Below are 23,572 nucleotides of genomic sequence, written 5' to 3' on the forward strand. Positions count from 1 at the left end.
GAAAAACAAATGAAAAGACAACCTCAGTGTTTTTGAAAACTGTACCATTTATTAAAGTGCAACCTGGGGGCATGGCCTTACAGCAGTGTCCCAGTGGCAGAGGGAAAAATGTACATACCCCTTCACTTCAACTGGTTCAAGAACAATGAAGCTGGAAAGAACTTTCTTTTAAAGATGGAAACGCTTGTATGAACCAAATGGCACAAGAAGCTTTAGATAGCTTTCCCCAAGAGAGCTGCACTTGCATATTAAAAGGAATAGCATGACCGGTTCCTGGGGCAGGCAGGGGCTGCCCTCAGCCCAGGCTGGGTCTCTTCCCCCAGGCTGGTCTCTCAGGAACAGGACCTGCACTCCCTGCTGCCTGCCAGCGGAAGCCTGATGGAGGACCTCCCTGGTCATGCATGTGGAGTCCATCCCATTAGTCTTTGCTACTTAACTCAAGTGGGTTTTAGCTTTACACTTGAATAAAAGCTTATAATGCAAGATAAAAATGGGGAGAGACCCCCTAAAGGTATAGCGATAAGATGCATCCTCTGCAGCTTGTTCTGTCCAACTCTATAGTGTTCCTTATCTCCCCTGCAGATACTGCAGGGAGATCAAAAGCAGCTTCCACTGGAAGCTAACTGCAGCTCCCTCTCTCCTACAGCAAACCATGAGACTTCTACCCAGGAGGAAGCAAGTCAGCCTACCTAAGAGACTGAAAGAGGGTCAGCTCAAAGTAGAAAAAAAGTGACCAAGTCATTTAACACAGTAGGTGAAGCTGAGCGATGTGTTCTGGTTCCCCTGGATGTATTGGTAATGCTGCAGCTGCCCCCTTCCAAGCTGCTGCAGCTCTTGTTCTCCAGCCATGACCACAAGCAGCCGCAGAGCCTTTGCATAAAGCAAGCACTGTACGTCCTGCTCCATAGGGGCCTGAGCTCGGGGGACCAGAGTGACTGCTGGTGGATTACATGTGACCCCCTCCCACCCTGTTTGTTTGTTGGGTTTTTTTTTTTATGACAATACATAGCTTGCACTTTGAAGCACAGCACAGATGCACACAGTCAAAGCGCTGCTGCTCTTGTAGCCTCCTAGTACTGAAGTTAAGCAGACTGAGCCAAACATGCACAGCTTCTGCCTTCATTAGGTACAGGCAGTAAAGCGCCTCACTGCTCCGTGCTTCACTGGGAAACACATTCTCCTGTGACCTACTGGAATAGAAAACATACAGGACCAGCCAGCCGTCAGTATGTTTTGTGCCTAAAATGAAGAAAACATACAGGACCAGCCAGCCGTCAGTATGTTTTGTGCCTAAAATGAGACATTCAATGGAAGACCTGGGCTATATGCACCCATGGTGAATGGGGTGGGTGCTCACTGCTCCCCTCTTCCCAGACATTCACAGCTAAACAATCTAGGTTAACCCGTGACACTGACTTACATTCTTAGAGACAAATCTTAAAGCGTGAGCTTGTTCTGGTTTGGTGAAGGAACGACCGTGCTGCCAGAAGCATGTTGGTTTCTGCCTGATTGATTAACACCTGCCTTAGCAGGGCTTTGCTAGGACTGCCATACCCCTGTGGGTTCAATGGAAGGACGGCTTTATGACCTCAATTATTTTGTTTACTACATCATTACAATGAAAGGGTAAACTTTCCAACCTAACTTTAACGCTTTTCCAGTTGTGACCATTAGAAAGCATCGATTAGTTTAAGAATATGGTCCAAATCGTCAGCCTAGCTGTGCTCAGAGCTACACTGCATAAGAAGGAAACGGGATTCTGGCAACAGACCTTGCTCTGTGCAAAGCACTCAGCGCTACAGCTTTCACCCCCAGAGCACAGCCCCAGCCAGGACAACAGGCAGGTTAGGAAAGAAAGAGCCAGCTGCCAGCACCACAGCATCCTGAACAAGTTAAGCTGCTGCTGTCCAAACCCTGGAGCAGAATGGAAAAGACCACGCTTCCACTGCATCTCACTGCACTTCAGCTCATCTCGAAAGCAGTTTTCCTGACAGCTCCTTATTTATGCTACCTGTGGCTTCCAACAAGTCTCAGCCGTGCACAGAGGCACGCAGAGTGCAGCGTTTCACACGCTTTGCAGGTCCAGCCCTTTGTTTTATCATCTCAGCTTGAGGATGTGCTGCAGACAAGGATAAGGTGAAGAACAAATGGGTCTAAGGTAGATCCTTTGTTAAGGTACAGGCCACTCAAGGACGTATTGAGGCACTTTTGGGAAGGGAGTAAGTAACACAAGTGAGAGCAATTCTAGAAGCTTTTTTTTAAGTAGATAGATAGCCCACCGCCTCTCCTCCGCCAGCTGCAAGAGATCCACTAAACAGAGGTTGCCTCACCCAGTTCAGGGTACTCAGACCGCCTGTTAAGGACTGCTTCAGAGTGCTCCAAGATAGGAGAAAGCTCCTCCACTCTCTAATTCACTCCTGCAATGGGGCAAGTAGCCCAGCACCCAGCTCAATTAGAACACGTTACTAAGGCTACACAACCTTCTGGTGACTCCCCCAGGGCCTGCTCCAGTGCTGACCAAGAACAGCAGGCTCAGAATTCAAGTCTGTAAGCGACCTTTCCAGCTAATGGAGTGTTCCTAGAGGGAAAAGGAATACACAACAGCCTTCCTGTCTACACACACTGTTAGAGGGATGGGGGAGGAAGAAGGTAGATGTTATTTTTGAATGGTCAGATATTTCTCTACGGCCCTAAAGATGGGAAGTATGTAAAGAAGGAGCCAAGCAACCAAAATGCAGCAGGCACTCCTCTACATGCTGCACAATACCCCATAGTTGGGTCTTTCACCCCACCGTGAAAATGCTTTAAAAAAAAATCCCCAAAGCATTTGTTTTCCTTACTGCTGCTGCTATATAGGAAAGAAGACACTTCTTACTTAACGCCCCACTGAGCCCTATGTGTCAATAAGGGATGTTTCCCTGGTAAACATACTGTCATCTGCCCTGCACCCACCTCCTGCACTACTAGCAACATAACCACATCAAGAGAAGAGCCAGGGAATGACTTCACGCCCTTACGTGCACACAGGTTATTCCCAGCACGTCCGAAGCATCTATCTCTGCTTCAGAGCAGGTCCAGGGACTAATGCACAACCTGCTGAGTGGCTGCAGATGGGGCATCTTCCCCCTTGTCAACACCTTGCCTTCAGAAAGGAGAGGATGCAGCTGGGGTTAAAGCAGCCCCATGGCCACAGGGAACAGCAGGGACACAACAGCCATCAGCAAAGCAGCAGTAGAGGGGAACCCCCAACAATCAGCTGCCCTCACGTATCACATCACTCGTCCGTGGACGCTGTCAGATGTGAAATGAAGCAAAACTGTACACATTCTTACATGTCAAAAGGAGCATACAAAGTCAATTCCATTTTGCAACACAGTACGTGTTTTGGTTCTTCTTGTTGCTTTTTGTTTTATTTTAACTCTTAAGGCCAGCTTACTCCCTCTTACACACAGAAGAGCCATCTCTGATCCACACACCACTGATCCACAGCTCCTGAGCTGGGGCTCCCCTCCCAGCAGGGCTACACAAGGCACAGCCCTTCCTTTCACCATTCAAAGTCACACAAATCCAAACCTGAGACATTTCCTACAAAATCCATTCTCAAACAAACCTTACGCAGAGAATTCCCAGACGCTACTAGCTTCTTACTGACTTACCAGCATTGAGTGCGAGAGGGATGGGAACAAGAAGCTGAAACAGAGAATGTGCTAAAAAACTCTGGATTATCGGATCCCTTAAGAAACAGGCTCATTGCAGGGAATACTCTAGATAAGGTTGTTTAGAGATAAAGTACCTTGTCTTTGTGCTTTATGAAAAGTAAGCTTACTGTAAGCTCATGTTTTGATTTTAACACTATCCTGAGTCCCCTTCCCCCTATCTCCACCTGCTCTAAGCCACAGTGCCACCATCAGCCCTCAGAGATGCATCAGTACTACTGTCCAATCTGCAACCTTACCCACAGAGCTGCCGTACAGAGCAGGGGGGACACAAAGATGCTCCCAAAGGAACTGCCTGCAACCAGCTCTGGCAGGCCTGTTGGTACAGCCGTGCCTTCAAGGCTTCTCCTTGCATGCTCCTGAAGTGTTGTGTCTGCAGGAAGAGGGGTTTGCTTTTTCCAAAGCTACGTCCTGATCGTTTGTGAACCTGCAAACGTCACTAACTGTTACACATTCAGAGTCGCAAAAGAAATTGCACTGCACAACACTCTGGGTTGGCTCGGGAACGGGTAAATAGGAAAAGGTGTTTAATGCTGTTTTGCTTAGTGACCAGAATCCACTGCTTTATATACGTGGGATTCTGTCACGGCCAAGACCACAGCAGGACTACATTCCCCCTGCGCTTAACCTGTGAAAGACGACACAGACTGCAGCATGATACAGGACAAAAGAGCGTTGAACCTGCGAATCAAACAGGAGGCACTGGCCTTCCTTGCACACAGTTTTGCCACATTTGCTGAATACACTCTGGTATCCAAGTGCTTACCGAATGGCACCATGTCCAGCATAAGCTGTGCGTCTCCGCTATCTGAAGGGTGGCAGTGAGGCAGGCAGGAGCACAGCAAATGGATTCCCACACCAGCCAAGCACAGCAGCCCTCCCGCCCTGCCCGACAGCCGCAGGCGCTGTGTGCACCTCACCCTGCAGAACACGGGGTGCTCAGAGCGAGTACCGCTACAACAGAGAGGCAGCATCTGTATGGGGGCTTCAGAGACTGTTAAGGGCCAGAATGGGTGGGAGCAAAGAGGTAAGGATAAGCACTCTCCTGCTGGGGTTGAAGAAGAACCTGCAAGGTTACAAGGAGCAGTGCAGTACCTGAGAGGAAGCTGAGCCAGAAGGAGACCAGCCTCTCGCTGCAGGACTTGGGCTAGGAAGGGCTCGGGAAGCACAGGGAAGTGACAGACAGCACAGCTGCAGCAGCAGTCGCTCGGAGAAGCCAAAAACTCCAGGGGTTGGCAGCAGCTGGCTCTACCCTTCCCCAGGGATTCTCTGTTCCAGTTCCTCGAGTACGAGCACCCCTTTCTTCAGCACCTGCACTTCAGTTCTTACATTTGCAGAATTTATTATTATTTGTCTTGTTTTTAAAAATACCCCTGTACTTTAATCAGGAAAAACCAGTCCCCGCCCCAATTCTACTAAAAACGTGATTGTCCATAGCTGGAGGCTTACTGAACGACCTCACCCCGTCACCATTACTCAAATGTCCAATTACACAGCAGGCAGCTCAACCTTTAGGTAACACAACTACAACAATTGGATCGCGCTCGCTTCTCTCTCTCCCACCACCTCCTCAAGAGAGCTCTTTTACTTTTTCCTAAGCGCCAGCGCTACTCCGACTGCCACAGCCAATATGGCCACTGCAGCAGCCCCACCATACAGCAATATCGATTTCCCTTCTGGCAATAAGATAGGCTTCTCCTCTGCAGCGGAGGATTTCTCTTCTATTTCTTCCAAAGGGCCCTCTTTCCCCACTTTTTTTTCCCCTGGAAGCAGTATTTTCTCAGGTTCTGGTGCAGCCCTTTCTTCCGTTGGGGTTATCTTTGGGACAGGTTTACTTAACACAGGGATTTCAGGTTCAACAAGCTCTTCGGCTGCTTTTCCCTTCTCCTCCTGTTTCGTACGACGTGCAGAGGGATGTGCTTTTTCTACGGCAACAATTTCAGCTTGAGGTTTTGCTTCCTGTAACGAAGCTGGGGTTTCTGGAAACGCTGCCTGCACGGTCTCTGCAGCGACCGCTGACACCACTGCTTCCTCAATCCCCTCCGGTATCTCTTCCTTCTCCACATGAACAATGTCGGAGTTGGAAGAGTTGTTCTCGCTCCTTTCTTCAGCCCCGCCGTTGCTATCCAGGCTCTTGACTTCTTCAGGATCCATGGCCACTTGCTGCCAGGACTCCGGCCCCAGGGAGACGGGCAGGCTCTCTGTGTGCCAGCTCTGGCTTGCTGACAGGGAGACAGGCAGGCTCTCCGACTGCCACGACGTGGTCACCGTTGGGGACTCCGGGGGGCTCACTTGGCCTGAGTTGTCACTGGTCAGGATGTAGATATCATTACTGTCCTCTGCAATGAGGCCGGGGTACTCTTCCTCTTCAGACTCCAAACTAAAGACCGTCCCCTATGAATAAAAAGGACACAACATGTGAGCAATGGCTTCAGCATTACGTGCCCTGTATGGGAAGGAAGAGGATGCCTGGAAATCTAACAAAGCCAAGAGCAAAATGAGAGGGCCTCAGCAGGAGCAGGATTCATCTAACTTACATTTTGGAAGAGACTACAAAACCCAGCCAGTGCAACTGGGACACCCACAGAACAGAGCCACTAGCCACAGGTGGGCTGCTGAGTTTGTACCACAGAAGAGATTTGTCCCAAGGTGAAAATTACAAGTGGAAAAATACGTGCAGAAGAAACTAAGATGGGTGTGATAACAGGAAGAGTAATCAGTAAGTAGGGGCTGAGGGGAACCTCAGAGTTTGCTATGCCACACAGTAAGCGTCTGTGAAACCAGAAGCAAAGATTTGATTACCCCCTTGGTTCCTAACAAAACCAGTGTGAACGTTTTGCCAGTTCCTACAGTACCGCAGCCCTGCCTGTACAAATTCTTCTCACAATTATCAAGGTTTCCCGTATGGTCCCACTGTAACATGAAGCACTGGAAAAAAATTAAATCCATTTCTTTTCCTTCTCCCTTCTCCACTCCACAACCAATAGTTCTCCTACAGCACTCCATGCAGCCATCCTCCTCTTTTTTAAACCCTTTCCGCCACCTGTGAATTTGGGTTTTGGTTCTGCTCATCCTTTACCTATGGCACTGAGACACCTCCTTGGTTATCCCACAGCTTTTGTGTGGATCCAAGCAGTGATCTGTATGAAGAACAAATCCAAATTAAAAATAAGCACACTGTTTATCTTGGTGAGTTGTTTTTAACCCCGATCAGTTTCCAGTTAGGTCTGCCAAGACACTCCAGTGTGCTACTGAGGGCAGATGGAGGCCAGCAGCTGCTCTTGCTCACACTGATGCCAGAAAACGCTCTGTCTATCCCAATGCCCTCCTTCCAGAGTAGAAGGAAAATGCATTTCAGCCTTCGTAACTCCCAGTCATCACTTAGTTCCTAGCATGTGAGGAATTCAGTGCCTACAAGTGAATGGTTTCTAACCTTCAGTGGGCATATCAGCAGAGCTGATAACAGCGAGGCCAGAAACAAAGCGCTCTTTCCCTGAGAAGCGTGAGCCTGCACAGAGCCTCTGGAAGGGGGAAGGATCTCCACACCAACAGAACAAAACAGAACTAAACAGAGCATGCAGGCACAGGAGGAAAAGGGCAAACACTGTTCATCACTTGCACTAACTGAAGCAAGAGCAAATGAAGCAGGAACGAACCTCTGGCTAAAGCACTAAAGTGGGACTTGAGAGATCTGGGAAGCTCATGGGCAGTAACTTTTCAATCTCTCATGGCATGAACTACCATCACATCAATAAACCTTGTGAAAAGGGGTCACAGCATACCTCAGAGTGAGCATAGGAGTGAGGTTTCTTTATTCATCCCCCATTGCCATTTTACCATATTCAGTGGTCTCATTTCTGGACCCTTCAGTACAACAGTGCCATCCTGTACTATATCCTGCACTGGGAACATAAAGATTTCACAATGTATCTTGGCAGGGGTAGGATCTGAATCTCATCTCCTCGGCCCATTGACTTTTGGAAGATAATTATGCACTAAAAGAAGAATTTGGCAGGATGCTAAAGGAACTTATCTTCCTCAATTCCTTTAAATTGCTTGGGTAGCTGTGCAGATCACCTGGATCGGTAACAAGCTCAGAAACTCTACAAAGAAATGATACACATCAATCTTCAGAAGGAAGGTTAAAAGTGATGAGTTCCTTCCCTACGTAGTTAAAAGATGGGCACAAATTCTTGATTCAGAAGGATATATAAAGTAATAAAGCATTACATTTATGAAGTGGTCATAAACCTCACATACACCAACAAATCCAAAACAAGTGCTCTTCTACCAGCAGTGACTGAAACTCAATGCTTTGGTACCCTCTCAAAAGTTGTGCTTCACTATGAAACCCATTACTTTTTTTTCTAAATGCACTGCACACCATTAAACCGAAACAGCTCTGTCACTAAGGAAGAAGCAAGTAGCATTGTAACGTAAGGGCAACGAAAGAGAAAACCCAAGAAGTGGAAGTAAAGGCAGAGGCTTCCACCTTACAAAGCTCAGGTGAGCCCTTTCTGCAGCAAGCTGTCACAGACAATTTCACTTTCGTGCCAGTGCCTCAGGTACAGAACTCTCTTAGCCTGAAGGAACTGACTGCTCAATGGTGAAAACCAGGGGGAAAGCCCACATCTTGAGCGTCAGTGCATAATTCCACTATTTCATTACGAGCTGATGAAGTTTTAATTGAGAAGTCCAACAGCAATGGGCATTCTTTAGGACAGGTGATTAATGTTTCTTGAGCTGAATTAAGAGTTAATTCAGCAAATTAAGAGGATAAAGACAGGATTTGCTGCTGATTTGGTTGGGGTTTGAATTTTGTGTGTGTGTGTGTGGTGTTTTTCTTCTAAAGCAACTCCAATAAAAACTGAATGACAGGACAGTTCCCTTGATTCATCTGCAGATGTGACCCAGAAGCAAAGCTCCCACAAACAGATTAATTCAGGTCAGGATGGAACATTTGGAAGGATTTTTAATAACCTTGGGCCTTATATAAGCCACCCTGTTTTGATTTAATGGTAAATAAAGTACGTATGATGTCCTTCTTTATCTGCTTCATCTATTGCAAATGAAAGGATCATCTATCGCTCCAGACCAGAAAAATCCAAGTTCCGCTCTTTTAAATGAGGGATGAGACACTTGTGAACTCAGAGTGCGTTTCCTCCAGCACCCTTACAGAGCAGTTTCACACATGCCTACAGAAGCCCAAGGACGTCCTTCACTGCACTGCGCTGCGCCACCACTCCCAATCCCAACCACTGCCACTTGAGGGAAGAGTTGGAACAAGTCATGGTAAGGAGAAGGAAAACCACACAGTTCCCCTCTTGGCTTGAACACAAGGAGGACGATCCACAGTACATGCGGCAGCATTGAGGAGAAGATAAACTTAGTTCTTAAATCTTATTTACCGGAATAATAATTTAAATCTCATTTATGTGACGCTGTTTCCAGTGGAAATAGACGTTCAAATTAAAATTCTTACTGTCTCAAGGATAAAAATAACTCATTTTTTCCCCCTACAAAAATAGTGTTACATCTGTAATGGAGGTGTTGTTAAAGAAGAGAGATACCCATTAATGCATCTAACAGTGCTTAATGCACCTTAGAGAATGCTTCAAAAGCCCAGCCTTATAATCCGCAAGAGCAAATGCATCTAAAATGCCTGTTTCTAATTGCTGTGGAAGCTGTGAGTAGGAATTACTAGTTGAGAGGAGATCAGGTGTTTAAGGACTGGAAAGCAGAAAGACAAAATCAAATCCTCCAGATTATCCCCAGCTTGACTAGCACGACACCATTTCCTTCCCTCTTCACACAAGGAATGATTTGAGTAGGAAAATCACTTGAAATTAAGCCTCAAAAATACAGAAAAGACCCCAGAAAAGCTGTAGAGCCAAGGAATCCAGCAATATACCTCAGATCTTGATTTTGTCCTGAACAGGCCAAAACTTCGTGCATACGCGTCAGAGAGGAGTGCCACCTTGCGGGGGTGAAATGAAATCTATTCTGCCCCATCCCTGGAGGCACTCAAGGTCAGGCTGGATGGGGCCCTGGGCAGCCTGAGCTGCTGGGTGGCAGCCCTGCCCATGGCAGGGGACTGGGTGATCTTTCAAGTCCTGCCCAACCCAAACAACTCTGAGATTCTATGTAAATCCCCAAGAAAACCCCTTGCAGTACAGGAAACAATGCTGTCAGAAAGTGGAATGTTCCAGAACAGCAATATTTACTATGACAAAAATAATTCAAAATGCTCAGCATAGCTAAGAAGTTCCTCAGGCTGGAGTTTTCACTTTACCTTGTAACATAATTTATCAAAGAGAAACGAGATGAAGCTCAGTCATTTTTTCCCACACATCAGTGTCACAGCAGCAACATAAGTAATAGGAAACCATCAGCTGCATTTGTACTTATAATCTAGTGTCTGAAAAACAGGAGGCAATGAATTACTAACTTGCCCACATCCTGGAATCCCAAGAGAGCTCCCTCTGATGAAATAAGCAAGTTTCCCACAGTAACAAGTTTCACCAGAGCTGAGAGTATGCTTGTCATGATTTCTAGGTCTAAGAGAGGTACAGCCTTACCCTTGGACTGGGGAAGTACCACCCATTCTGAGGGCTAGGCAGGCAATGGCTGTGCCACAGATTGCTATCAGAGTCAGGACAGCTTCACCCCCAACCGACCCAATGACTCAAGCTACAGAATGCATCCATCTCTACCTCTGGATTCAGCCCAGCTACGCCATGACTCTTCAGATCCCTTCTGATTTCAGGTGTGACAGCATTACTGTGCTAGTCCTTCAGAGAAACGGGCTATTATAAAACCAAGAGCTCACAAACCTCAGGTCACAAATAGTTCAAAAATAATGGTAGTATTAAAAGCCCCTGAGACATTCATTCACTGTAGCTAGCATTCATCTGCACAGAACTCAAGATAGGTGGAGACAGGAAAAACAGAGCAGAATACATAAACAGAACTGTATCAGACTTAAAACTTTCTATTAAAAGAATAGGGAAGGAAAAGAGAATCAATTGTTCATCTGAACCAAATAAAATCGCGCAGATATTTTAGCCACTACTTTCATCCCCTTCAAGGACTGTTTTGGCTAGAACAGCCTGCAGAAATGATCCTATTACTTTTCCTTGCCCTCCAGCATAACCTCTACTACCTGCAGAGTGCCAATTCCAAAGCAACGGCTTATAAGGTTTTAGTCTTAGCTGTGTATGCTGAAGTAAAAGTAGTAATTTAGAGACGACGACTTCAGACAGACTGATTTGAAGCTGTTGAAAGGAAAAAAGGAGACCTAGTTGCTCAGTCATTCACCATTTAAGTTCCTTCTCTTTCAGCCACAGTGCCTAAAAAAATCTGTTCCTGTACTACAGAAGTTACACACAAACAGAAGCGTATAATTCATTGGCATTTTCCAAGACAGAAATAAAGTATAATTATTTTGAAAGGAAAACTCTCATATCATTAGATTGCCCTTTCTTGCATCTCTACTGTATTAAATTTACTTATCTTTCCTCCGGCGTAGCAGGTCTGTCTGTTTTTGCATTGTCATTCTCAAGGCAGACACCTGGACTGCTGCTCCAGTTGCGCAAGCTGCCTGCCTCCTTTCCTCAGGATGACAAGAGCCTCTTTACCCTTGTCTAGATAGTTAACAGACTCCAGCACATTGACCATTCCATCAACAGCAGCAAATAAAGCGTCAAAAACACCAGAAAAGCCCAAACCGAAACAAAGGAGAGAAAGAACAGCCCTTCCAAAGCTAAGGAACTATTAACACTACGCATACTTCAAGGAAATACATCCTCCTCAACACATGCAACGACTGGTTAAACTCAAATTCAGATCTGAACATCCTGAGACACGAACACTGGGAGGGCAGAGACAATTTCAGCTATGGTCAGAAATACAAATAGCAGCCTCCTACCGAGAGAAGAAAGGTTAATAGCTGAGCATTACCATGCACTTATTTCAACAACTGAAAAGCAGGTGGGCTTGGAACAGGAGAGTGAATCTGAGAAAAAGCACCTAGCTTCCAAGTAATCCTATACTTCTTCCTCTTTATATACATCCTCAGATATATGAAATCTAGCCACTGAAAATCAGAATATACAGAGCGTGAGAAGAAATAAATGATTTGGGAGGAGGGATGGGAAAGGGAGAGGAAAAAACCTTACCAACTGACTGGCCTTACTGTGCACTTTTGCAGGAGACCATGAATTGCTTCTGATGCAGCAGCATTCAGTCCTGGAGAAGTCAGACAGAGGAAAAAGGGAGGGGAAGTAAAAAGAGGGAGAGGGAGGGGATAGGAGGAGATGGGAGGGGACAGTGTGTACACTGCACGTCAGTTTGTCGAGCCCTAACATTGGTCTCTGGAAACAGAAGAATGAAATTACTGCCAAATCAAGCTGGGAATTGGTTTGTGGTGGTTCAAAACGATAAGGAAACAGGATTTTAGGATTTATTTGAGATCAAAACAACATCAGAAGAAAGGAATGGGTATCTTCACACGTAGCTATTCAGTGCACTTGAAATGCCAAACATGCTCCAAAGAGAGATCATACTTAAAGTCAAGCAGAATAAATGTGAGTGCTGCAGCAAAGCCCTTCACTGCAGTTAGTATGAGACAGAGAATGTCCAGAAGAAAAACAAGATTACATTGCTTTCCTACAGCCTTCTAAACACAGCTTGCAGCTACCTGCAAATCTGCATGATTGTAACCCAAATGGAGTAGCCATTTCAGCTCTTCATTCATTGACATCTATATGACAGCAGCATCCAAACACAATACGCAGTGCACTGAAGACAGGCAGCCCCTTTTAGAAGACTTACACAACATAACAACCAGAATCATAATATCAAAATACGATATGCACTTCAGAGTGAAGAGATGCCAGCCACTCTCCCACTAAGCAACCATTACAACACAGGCCCATTCTTCCTTAAAATTAACAATTAAAGGAATTAAAATTATAGTGCCTGAAGGAAGAATGGGAGGGCAACACTCACTGCTCAGCACGCTGTCTCATCACTACATCTCTACATGACAGAGGGAAAAAAATCCAAAAGATGCTTCTCACCTTATAGGCTTTACCGCTAGCATGTCAAGTTCCCCATTTCTCACAAGCCACGTTCATTTACTGAAATCTATTGCCCAACTATCGATTTTTTCAGACCTTTATTCCCTTGAGCTACCAATTTTGCTTCTCGTAACCACTGTCCATCGTCCTCGGTCAGATGCTTTCCTGGATGTACAAGGCTCTCAAGCTCACAAAATAGCCTGAAACCTTGTATGCAGGCAGAATCTCAGGAGCTCTTCAAGCTCTACAGCAGCAGCACAGTGTTATACAGCAAACAGTCCCACTGGATGATGCAACTCCATAATAATGTGACTCTGCAGAACAGTGGCTTGGAAAGAAGATAGGCTCAGCCAGCCGCTGTTCTTCTGACTACTTTTCTTCTGTCAAAGATAGGCTTTACTCAAAAAGCTGAACAGAATTCCAAATTACATGGTGCCAGGGGATGTAAGAGAACCTGATTAGCCTACAGACTTCTTTCAGTCCGCCGTTGAAAAACAGGCTCCTGTAAAGCTCTCCTTTGCTCCACATCTACAAAATACTAGGTAGGCTGTCCTGTAATCTTTTCAGTTTTAAGCAAAAGTACTTGTCATACATATATAAGAAGGCCCACTCTGAAGTAACGGAAAACCTGAACCTCTTACTGTCATAACACCGTAATTCACCAGAGACTCCTAGGTTTATACACTGCCCTTACGGCTCTAGCAAAGCATTACTGACAGTTTGATCTGGCACACAGCGCTCCTGTGGCAGATGCCTCTCTTAAGAATTCAAAGCACTTGCGTAACAGCTGACAGCCTGCTGTGCAGCTCTCCCCAGCCCTGCTCCAAAACATGCATCTTCCACTCCCTGCCCTTTGCAAGCATCTTCCCAGAACACAATCCCACAGATTCAGAACAAATTGAGAAGCACGTCACCCCTATGCAAATGAACATTCTCCTTGTAGGAAACAGAAGACAGTAAAACTATACATTCCCTTTCTCCAAGTAAAACTGCAAACAAGGTGGGCCCCGAGCCCACAGCACACCCACAGCAACTCACAAAGGGTTAGCGTGGCTATGTTCATTCAGTTGGAAAGGATTTTCATCACCTTGCCTCTTTCCTCGCCTCTTCTGCTGTTTCAAAAATAGCTCTGGCTTGTTTGCTGCACTGCTTATGTCAGTCTGATTTTATGCCTGAGTGGATGTATACAGACAAGTTTGTAGCCCATTAAACACGGACTACCCAGATCTGTACATACATGCACAGTCACACAAACACAAAGCACATCCCCCTCCCTCGGAGGCCATGCTGGAAAGCTGCTGTGTTCAGAGGCTTTGTGCTGCATTAAGTATGTTTATAGCAGGCCTCACATAGGGGCTAGAAAACAGATCACTGCCTTCCTGAGGCAAAAACAGAACAAAACCAAACCACAAAGACAAAATACCACTAATACCCACTCCTCTTAAAGTTGTTGTCTTAGTTTCAGCTGGATGGAATTGTTTTCTTTAGAGTGTCTGGTATGATGCTATATTTTGGTTCTAAGAGGAAAAACAATGTTGGTAACACACCAGTGTTTACAGTTGCTGCTAAGCAGAGCTGTAGAGAACCAGGGCCATTCTCAGCAAAGGACCCAAGTTGTTCAGAGGGGACAGAATTAGGACAGTTGACTGAAACTGGCCAAAGGGATATTCCATACCATACGATATCATGTGGAAGCAGTTTTGAAGGGGTTGGGGATTCATCTCTCTCTTTCTCCTGTTGCTCAGGAGGGCTAGCTTGGCATCAAGTCAGGGGGTAGCAAGCAATTACTTGTGCAACGCTTGTTATATACATACATACATATATACACACACACACAAACACACATATATAAATTGTCATAAATGTTATCATTTTCCTTTTCTCTGTCTTAGTAATAGTTCTATTTCAACCCATAAGTTCTACCTTTTTTCCCTGATCCTTTCCCCCACCTCACTGAGAAGGGGAGGGAGTAAGCAAAAGACTGTGCTGTGCTCAGCCACTTGCCAGCTTAAACCACAGCCATCAAAAGTAAGTGCCTTCCCCTTGAGAAGATGACTTTGAAATGGAAATGCATTTGTCAGTGACTCAAGGTCACTGGGATTCATGCTGTTTGGTTTTTCTGTCCCTTAAACACTCCACCCTCCCACCCCACCCTCAAGAGGTTTTGAAAACTATTACCCACAATTGCCAAGAAGTGAAAGGATTTAGGGAGGTGCAGACACACACGAATTCTGGATCTAACCACTCCTACAGAAAATTTCAGGTAAACTCATGACTGAGATGCAATTCAAATGAGATTTTTTCTACTAATGCTTTTTAATCACTGGGTTTTCCTGAAGAGCTTTATTTTTCATAATAAATCAACTTGCATTTTCCTGATCCCAGATTAACTCCAATCAAATCTGGTATCCCTCTCAAACCCAGTAATCTAAAGCTCAAACTCCTCTACCACAGCTCTCCCTTCAAGACGCGGCTCAACATCTGTGAGCTATCTGATGTATTTTAAAATGTAACTTAGCATGCCATGACTCAGAACGTTGGTTATCGTGAATCTAAAGATTTCCACAAGGAAATGCAGCACAAAGAGATCTTGATTGTTCCTATGTGAAATTCAATCTAAGTGAGCTACTTTGTCACTTATTATTCATTTGTACCTCTTGGCATTTCTGTACTAAATGCTCCCCAATTACTTATCTGCTAAAAACCCTCTGAAATTTAAGAGGGGGAAAAAAAGCATATACCATTTCCAGCAGTCACTGTAGCATCCAGACATGATTAAAAAGATGATGCTCTCAGGCACAGTATCTCTTTTGTTAAGAGTATCTGCATGTAAATACAATTCTATATATTAACAGGAAAGAGCATTCACACAAAAGCTCAACCATGTGGCAGTGTATCAGCATCTCAGCATGCAGTGTATGAAAACTAAGGACATCTTCTATATCAACAGCAATTCAACAAACCAGACATGCAAAGAACCGGAACAAACTGCCTAGGGAAACAGGGACATCCAGTCACACAGATCTTTAATGTCAACAAAAGCAATGAATGGGTAAAAGTCAATTCTGCCTTAGGGTAGAGAGGTGAAATACATTACTGCCCCAAACCCCTTTCCAGCTGCATGAACAATATGGTTCTAACCTCCTGAAGCATCCTCTCATAGGCTTATTCCCATCAACTCCTCTTATCTTTCAATGTCAGCACCATGCTTAGAAATAAGCTTTGAACAAAACATGGAAATTAAACTTTATCTTCTTACCCAACCTCCTTGTTGAATGATATAGTCTGCAGAATAGTCTTCTAGATACGTCACCCCAAAGTTCACAAGTGCACTCAGTGGCTCCTGGCCTCTTCTGGTTAATTCCATCAGAAATTGCTGTAGCAGAACCAGGGGCACCAAGACCTTAAAAAAAAAACAATTACAGAAAAAATTCAGAAAACATTGTCAATACTACTGAGGCAGGTAAAACAGAAGAACTTACATGGCCTACAGAAACGGTCTGAATTTGGAAGTTCAAAGTTACCTGGGGCCTATGCGCTTCATTGTTGTGAAGACAAGATGCAGAAATACAATACAAAACAGGAAAGGAGCAGTTAAATCTGATAAAGCAAAACATCACAGTGTAACTTGCCAGTTTAACAGAACAGGACAGCAGTGGTTTCTTAAGTACCATGTTTCCACAACACAAGATTCAGGTAAAAAGAAGCAAAAATAGGTCCAGAACTTTCCACGTCAGAAGAGACAAAAAGCAATGTTATTATTTAAAATGCTATACATCCAAATTGTTTACAAACTGCAAATTCATACTCATTCTTTAATAGATGCATTGCATAAGACAGTCTTTTTAGAAGTTTACATTCTGCTTTCAGATTGGACAAAACTGAACAACATGGGCTCAAACGGTTATAAAATATGGAGTCACATCAAGCTGGCAGCCAGACATTAGTGGGCTTCTGTAGGACTCTATTTTAGGGCTAGCTGTCATGAATGTTTTATAAGTGAACTGGGCACAGGACTCAAATGCACACTAAGTAAGTTTGTGGATGACACTAAATGAGAAGGAGCTGTTAACTCCATCGAGGGTAGAGTGGCCTTGCAGAGAGATGTTGACAAATGGGAGGGGAGGGCAATCAGCAACTGTATGATGCTTAATAATAGCAAGCGCTGGGTTCTGAGTCTGGGAAGGGGCAATCCTAGCTGTATGTAGAGAGCAGGGACAAGAGGCAGGAGAGCAGCCCCACAGACTGTGGCTGACAGCAAGCTGAACAGGAGTTAGCAACGTGCCCTGGCAGCTAGGAAAGCCAACCACACCCTGCGGTGCATTAGGCACAGCACTGCCACCAGGCAAAGGAAGGAGTTGTCCTGCTCTGCTCTGCGTGGCCTCACCTTGAACTCTGGATGCAGTCTGGGGCTATGAACATGGGGAATGGTCTGCGGATCGAGATGTGGGAGGAGCGGCTGAGTGCACTGGGTTAGCTCAGCGCAGAGCAGAGGAGCTGAGGGGAGGCCTGATAGTGGCTGCAGCTCTTCACAGGGAGCAGAAGGGCAGCACTGAGCTCTGCTCTGTGTGACACAACAGGGCTCGAGGGAATGTCTGGAGCTGCGCCAGGGGAGGGGCAGCTGGGGGTCAGGGACAGGGCGGTGGGCAGAACCCCCAGCCTTAACTCAAATGTTAATTCCTCTGGAAAAATGCAGCAATTCACCTCCTTTATATAACATAATTCCAGACACTTCCTTCTGAAATTATGTTATTGTTTGCCCAAACAACACACAGTTGAACCTTTAAATTCTACATTTATTCATGCGAGTGGCCCTCAGGGCAAAGTTCATGCAGTACTTTGACAATGTCATGGTTTTATGATCATCGGTATTCCGCATCATGTAATGCACTGGGAATCGAAGTGTTAATGCATCAGTTCCACACACCAAAGAGAAGACACTATGTTCCCCAGAAGACTGTTTGCTGTGCTGATATCATTCCTGCACAGGGGGAACACATATAAGGCGGTGGTGGGTCATCTGATGCTCTCTCGCTTTCCTTTGGCTTTTCTCTTCACTGCTCTTCTCCTTCTCTGCTGCCCATCCCAACTGTGCGTACTACTTTAGTGTTACTGTAAGGCCTACAGCTTTCAGATACTCCCTTATTATAACTGATATAAATCAGACAGCTTCAATTCTAATTATCTTGCATTCTGATACCATATTTAGTAAATTAGTTTGTTTCTCCTCAGATCATTGCCACTGTTTTTAATTATTTTGGGGTCCCCTGTTTCCCTTTTCTGGAGGTGTGGATTTTGCAAAATCCCTCTGCCCCACTAGTCACAGAACCGGGCCGAACCAGCCCATAAACCATTGACAGACAAATCTGGGAAAAACCAGTATGAACTGAAGCCAGTAGCATCTGAAGTAGCTTTATTACCATACGAGAGTACGTACTATTAATTTCACTGCATCTTGTCTGTGAAAACTGCATTGTACTTCTATTCTCTGTAAATGCTGAAGAGGATCATTAGAACGCCGCAAATCAGAATGTTGTTTCCTGCCCACACAAGGTAGATCCAGGTTAATACTTCTACTCAGACTGAACTCCAAATGCCCCTTCCTTCTCCAGTCTCCACCTCCTTCAGCCTGATCTCCTTTTGTGTAAATATCTTCCATTTCTATTCCCAGAAATCACACCTTGGCAATCAAAGCTGGAGGAAGAAGGATAAGAAGAGTGGGCACTTGGCTGGGTTTGACGTTTGTATTAAATCCATGGTGGAGTCGCATTCAGATGGATCCCTAACAATAGACAAGGTCTTAAAAATGCCTGTAATCTGATAAATTTAAGACATTCCAACTGATTAATAACAGAGTCCAATACTCGAAGGACAGGTTACATTACTGTTCTTCTGGGAAAAACAGTTAACGCTTCATTTGCTTAACTAGAAATGAAATGGCACTTGAATTTTAAAAGCTTTGTGGTTTGATTGCTTATCTGTTTGCTTGTTTGTTTTACTTTCTTGTAACTAATCTTGAACCAGAGACAGAAAAGCTGCTGGCTTACAGTTACATGAATAAGCATAAGGAGCAGGTCAAGGTGAGGTAAGCATCAGAGGAAACTTCAGTCTTTTTGGATTAAAGAAAAGAAAACATGCTGTCAGGACTAGGTAAGCTTTGGGGGCATCCACTTAGTTCTACAACAGCATGAACATCTTGATATCAAAATATTTGGCATTTACTTTAAGCTGAAGGGAAAAGAATCAAAGGCAAAAAAGAATAAGAGGCTGCTTAGGAAATGAAAGGAGCTCAAACTATTGCTTTCTTCCTTTGCCAACTTAAATATCTAAATCTATCCATTCCTCCCCAGTTTAGAGTCCTTTGTAGGCCTTTAGAGCCAAGGAGCAAATTCAAACACTGATATAAAGTTTTGTGGTGTAGTATTAGCTTGGTTTTATTTTAAAGAGAGCCTTATCCTTTTCTTTACATCCATCTGGATACATGGATGGATACATCTATCCATCACTGTATCTATTACTTCCGCATCACAACTTCTGAGAAACACATGAAGTATTTTTCTTTTTTCCCTCTTGAAATTCTATTACTGAGAACCAGTGCTTCAAATATCTACAGGTAAACTTTGCTGCTGTGTGATGTTAGTGGATGAACAGATGTTCCTATGCATACGTTCACCCAGAAATATTTTCTTATTGAGATGAACATTCACATTTTAGTGACTGAAAATATTCCTCCTTTACATGACAAGCTCTTGTAAGTTAATCGTAACCCTTCAGCAGTTTCAACGTAACACTGCTCTCTGGAAAAGGTCCACATTTTTAAGTGGTAAAAATAACAGCTACATCTTAAATCATCTTCTTTATGTTCAAGCTTGCATAATGAACAGGTTCTGAAAGTTAGCGTGATTAAAAATGACACCTTCCCAAATGTAAACGAGGCTGATCAAGCCTTTGTTAAGTTCAACTTGCAACTAACATCACTATTTTAATACAACACCTACCCTGAAGTATATGCTTACTTTATGCTTCAAGTAAAATTTGCAAAGACTGCTTTGGGTCTGCCTTGTGCCACACAGATACTGTGCCATTTGGGGATTGATGTGGTTCTCTGAACACATCTTAGTCAATATATTAAATAGGAAGAGCTTTTTGACATAAACACACACAGTGAAAGATATCTATACACACACACAAACATACACAAGATCTGATAACAACTGAAATCAAAGCATAAAATCGGTTAATTCTAACTTAGGTTCCTCACCATGTCCAAGTTGCATAAGGGGGCCATACAATTTTCTTTTCAACATTGAAGAGTCAGAAATTTAAAGCGAGATTCTCATTTGTAGGCTACTAAAAGCATAACCATCTTTGTGCATCACAGATGTACCACCCAAAGGTCTGTGGGAAAACCCATCTTGATTTTTAACCCTTTCTCATCTGCCACAACTACTGTATGTTTTCAGTTTCTGTTCCAACAAAGCATAGGGGGTTGGAACTACATGATCCTTGAGGTCCCTTCCAACCCGGGTAATTCTGTGATTCTGTGAAAGCAATTAAAGCATATGTAATGTCCAGGATCACCAGGGAACCATGAAAAGTTTTTCTGCATCATTCTTAGCAAGCTGACAAAAACAAGTGCAATAGAAGACATACATATTCTTCAGATCTCCACAGACCTAAGGCCAGCACTACTTCATTTTGCTGTTTCACACACTTGCTAATTAGGCCTAACACTTGATGTCTGTTTCTTGCTACTTTTATCACCTTTTACTAAAGGCTTCTTCTTTAGATTGAAAATTAAGTTACATTAAAGTTGGAGGAAAGGTACATAGATCTCTTCTGTTATAAAACATGGTTCTGCTTAAGACAGTAAAGGAATTTAAAAGGAAATTAAACCAAGAAATATATTCCATCTCCTCAAAACAAGCATTATTAAAGGAACTGCTACACATTCCTGAAGCATTGAGCTACCACAGAAACAATATAAACAGATGCTGTACTATGACACAAAATTTCCACTCAGGTTTGCTTGTAGACTGCAACAAATGTTACAGGTAAATAAAGATTATGATAAAGAAACCTTCTGGCTAATTCTGTCCATCAAAAGCTGATAGAGAACTAAAACTGTCTGCAAGCACACACAGAATCACAGAATCACAGAATGACCCGGGCTTGGAAGGACTCAAGGATCATGTATGTTACCAACCCCCTGCCTGGAGGGCCACACAACATACACCTTTACTCAGATCAAGTTGCCCAGGGCCCCGTCCGACCTGGTCTTGAACACCTCCAAGACGGGTCATCCACAACTCTCCGCTGGGCAGCCCTTTTCCAGGCCTACTAACCACGTTCGTTCTAGTGGAAGAACTTCCCGCCTACATCCAACCTAAATCTCACTCTCTTGTTAAACTTGAAAAACCATTTCCCCCGTGTCCTCTATGTCAGCCCTTTCGAAGAGTTTACTCCCCTCCTGGGTGAGGTTCCCTTCAGGTGTTTTGAACAGGCTGCAATTTAGGTCACCCCGCAACCTTCTCTTCTCCAGGCTGAACAAGCCCAACTCCCTCTGTCTGTCCTCATAGGGAAGGTGCTCCAGCCCCCTCATCATCTTCGTGGCCCTCCTCTGGACCCCTGCCATGCAGGTTGCACAAATGCAACAGCAAGGGATGTTGAATCATAAGTCTCCAAATCAATCTATGCAGGGCTACAGTTGCAAGAGGAGATGCAGTAGGGAACAAACAAAGCTCCATTCACCTCCTGTAAAAGGCACAATCTTAAAGCACCTTCTCGAAATGATAGACAGATATTATGAAAACATTATATTCTCAGATTACATTCAACTCTGCTGGAACAATAAACATCTCTCTGGAAATTATTACTTTTTTCTTTTAATAACTACTGCCAAAAATTATGTCAAGCAACAACTTTAATGTTTCATTTTACTGTAATAAAGGAAGGTTAACCTAACACTTCAATTAAATCACTTCTGCCTAGGTTATCTAAAAACTACACAGTATGTCTACACCCCCTATTAAGAAAGAACAAATTATTTGCACTAAAACCAAGCAAGTTCTTTTTAATCTTAGTCCTCTGTAAAGTTGCAAGAAACACTGTGGACACTGAATTGATGCAAGAGATATAAAAGTGAAAGTCACTTATTTAGTACCTTGTTCCATCCGCTGGCATGCGCAGCTGTCTCTTGTGTGCGCTCTCGATATTCTTGATATGTTACTGGCCTGCAGAAGTTAAACCAACACTGAAAGTTATAAAAGGAAACAAAAGAACAAGAATAAAATAAAATTCTCAGTTTTCAGATAACAAGGTTTTTTCACACATATTACAGCAAGTAATTTTCAAGAGCTAAAAACTCTCACATTTCACCAGCAGCAGATGGGCACGAAGGCATCACCTCTTCCCAGTTATACAATTTCAAATAACTGGTTAGGTGAGAATTAAAACAATCTGATAGTCTACAAATTAAAGGACATTAGATAAGTAGGTTCAATTACATGCAACCAAAATTTCATCTCCCTCATATTCTTTTTTATAATCAAAGGCTTTAAAGATAAACCGCCACTAGGAAATTCACATATAAAATGGAGCTCAATACAAAGTAAAACTTTTATAAACACTATAGACTATGAACCAACAAACACTTGGCAGCATTAACACTATGTTAGAGTTGCAAGAGACAGCACTTTTGACCACAAATTCACTGTATTTCAGTAGACATTTCAACAAGACTTCTCATTTTAAATCTATCACACCCCAAGGTTCCCTGAATTGGGATGATGGAATTACTCTCTTCCCTCCAAGATCAAACAGTATCGTACAGTCAGCAACAATGAACACTTTCTGACAAGTGATAAGAGAAGACGTACTGCCTCAACAGCAGTTGTCCTGAAGGCAAACCAAGACAGAAGGCAATTTTAGACTTCAGTTTAAGGGAGAAAGTGGTATCTGATGTTGGAGAGAAGAAATGCTGACTGCTTAGTGAACTTCAAGAACATTCCAAAATCTAACAGTCTTGCTGTATTGTAACACAAAGATATTTGTGTATAGACATGTGAGAGGAAAATATAAGAAACCAGCAAAATAAATAAGTATTTTGTCAAATATAGTAGGAAACACTGGTGAAAGAGTAAAACTGAAGCACACTGGGAAAAAGATGATTTGAGCTTGTCATTCTAAGTGCATTCTCTTAACTTCCTTGGTACATTAATCCCTTTAGAATGCAAATCCAAATGAATCAGTAGGATGAGAAGAGCAACAACAGCTGCAGGAAGGATATTCCTGAGAGTCTGGACAGTAGTTCTAGTTCACTTCACAAAAAAATATGCATGCCACCACATTTTCATAGGCATTTCAGACTTCATATATCTATTTATAGAATCATAGATTCACTAAGGTTGGAAAAGACCAACCTCCAAGACCATCCAGTCCAACTGTCCTATCACCAGTATGGCCCACTAAACCATATCACTCAGTACAACATCTAAATGCATGGTTTTGTTAAGCCAGATACGTGTCTGCTGTTTCCACTGGAACATACAAACACATCTTTTGTTGCTTAAAGGAAAACTTGCACCTTACCAGGCATTTTTTGATGTTAAATGATTTTTAGTTTACCCAACATTAAACTTACATTTTGACCCTATTAAACCTATATACAGAAACAGACAGTATATGTATTGATTGCTGAAAGTTAAATGAAGAGTTTTCCTGTGGATGAGTCATTGAAAAGAGACAACTGCTTCCTCCATCTGTCTAGCCAGATGT

General features: G+C 43.6%; 1 protein-coding gene across 5 annotated transcripts in view; it reads right to left on the minus strand.

Annotated features, from left to right (window-relative positions):
• Positions 1-27: 27 nt before the first annotated feature.
• Positions 28-23,572, minus strand: part of BCL2L13 (BCL2 like 13) — a 37,757-nt gene continuing 14,212 nt past the window's right edge. For 3 of the 5 annotated variants that reach the window (XM_015865064.2, XM_015865074.2, XM_015865083.2), the window contains 3 exons: positions 21,960-22,029; positions 16,056-16,199; positions 28-6,110 (listed from right to left, as the gene is read on the minus strand). In XM_015865064.2, the coding sequence (XP_015720550.1) occupies positions 5,301-6,110; positions 16,056-16,199; positions 21,960-22,029 (1,024 nt within the window). In that variant the 3' untranslated portion in view covers positions 28-5,300. Of the gene's footprint in view, positions 6,111-16,055; positions 16,200-18,199; positions 18,491-21,959; positions 22,050-23,572 lie in introns of those variants that run through there. The other 2 variants (XR_004307679.1, XM_015865101.2) reach the window with 2 other exon arrangements.

Source organism: Coturnix japonica, chromosome 1 (genome assembly GCF_001577835.2).
Source record: "Coturnix japonica isolate 7356 chromosome 1, Coturnix japonica 2.1, whole genome shotgun sequence".
NCBI lineage: Eukaryota > Metazoa > Chordata > Aves > Galliformes > Phasianidae > Coturnix > Coturnix japonica.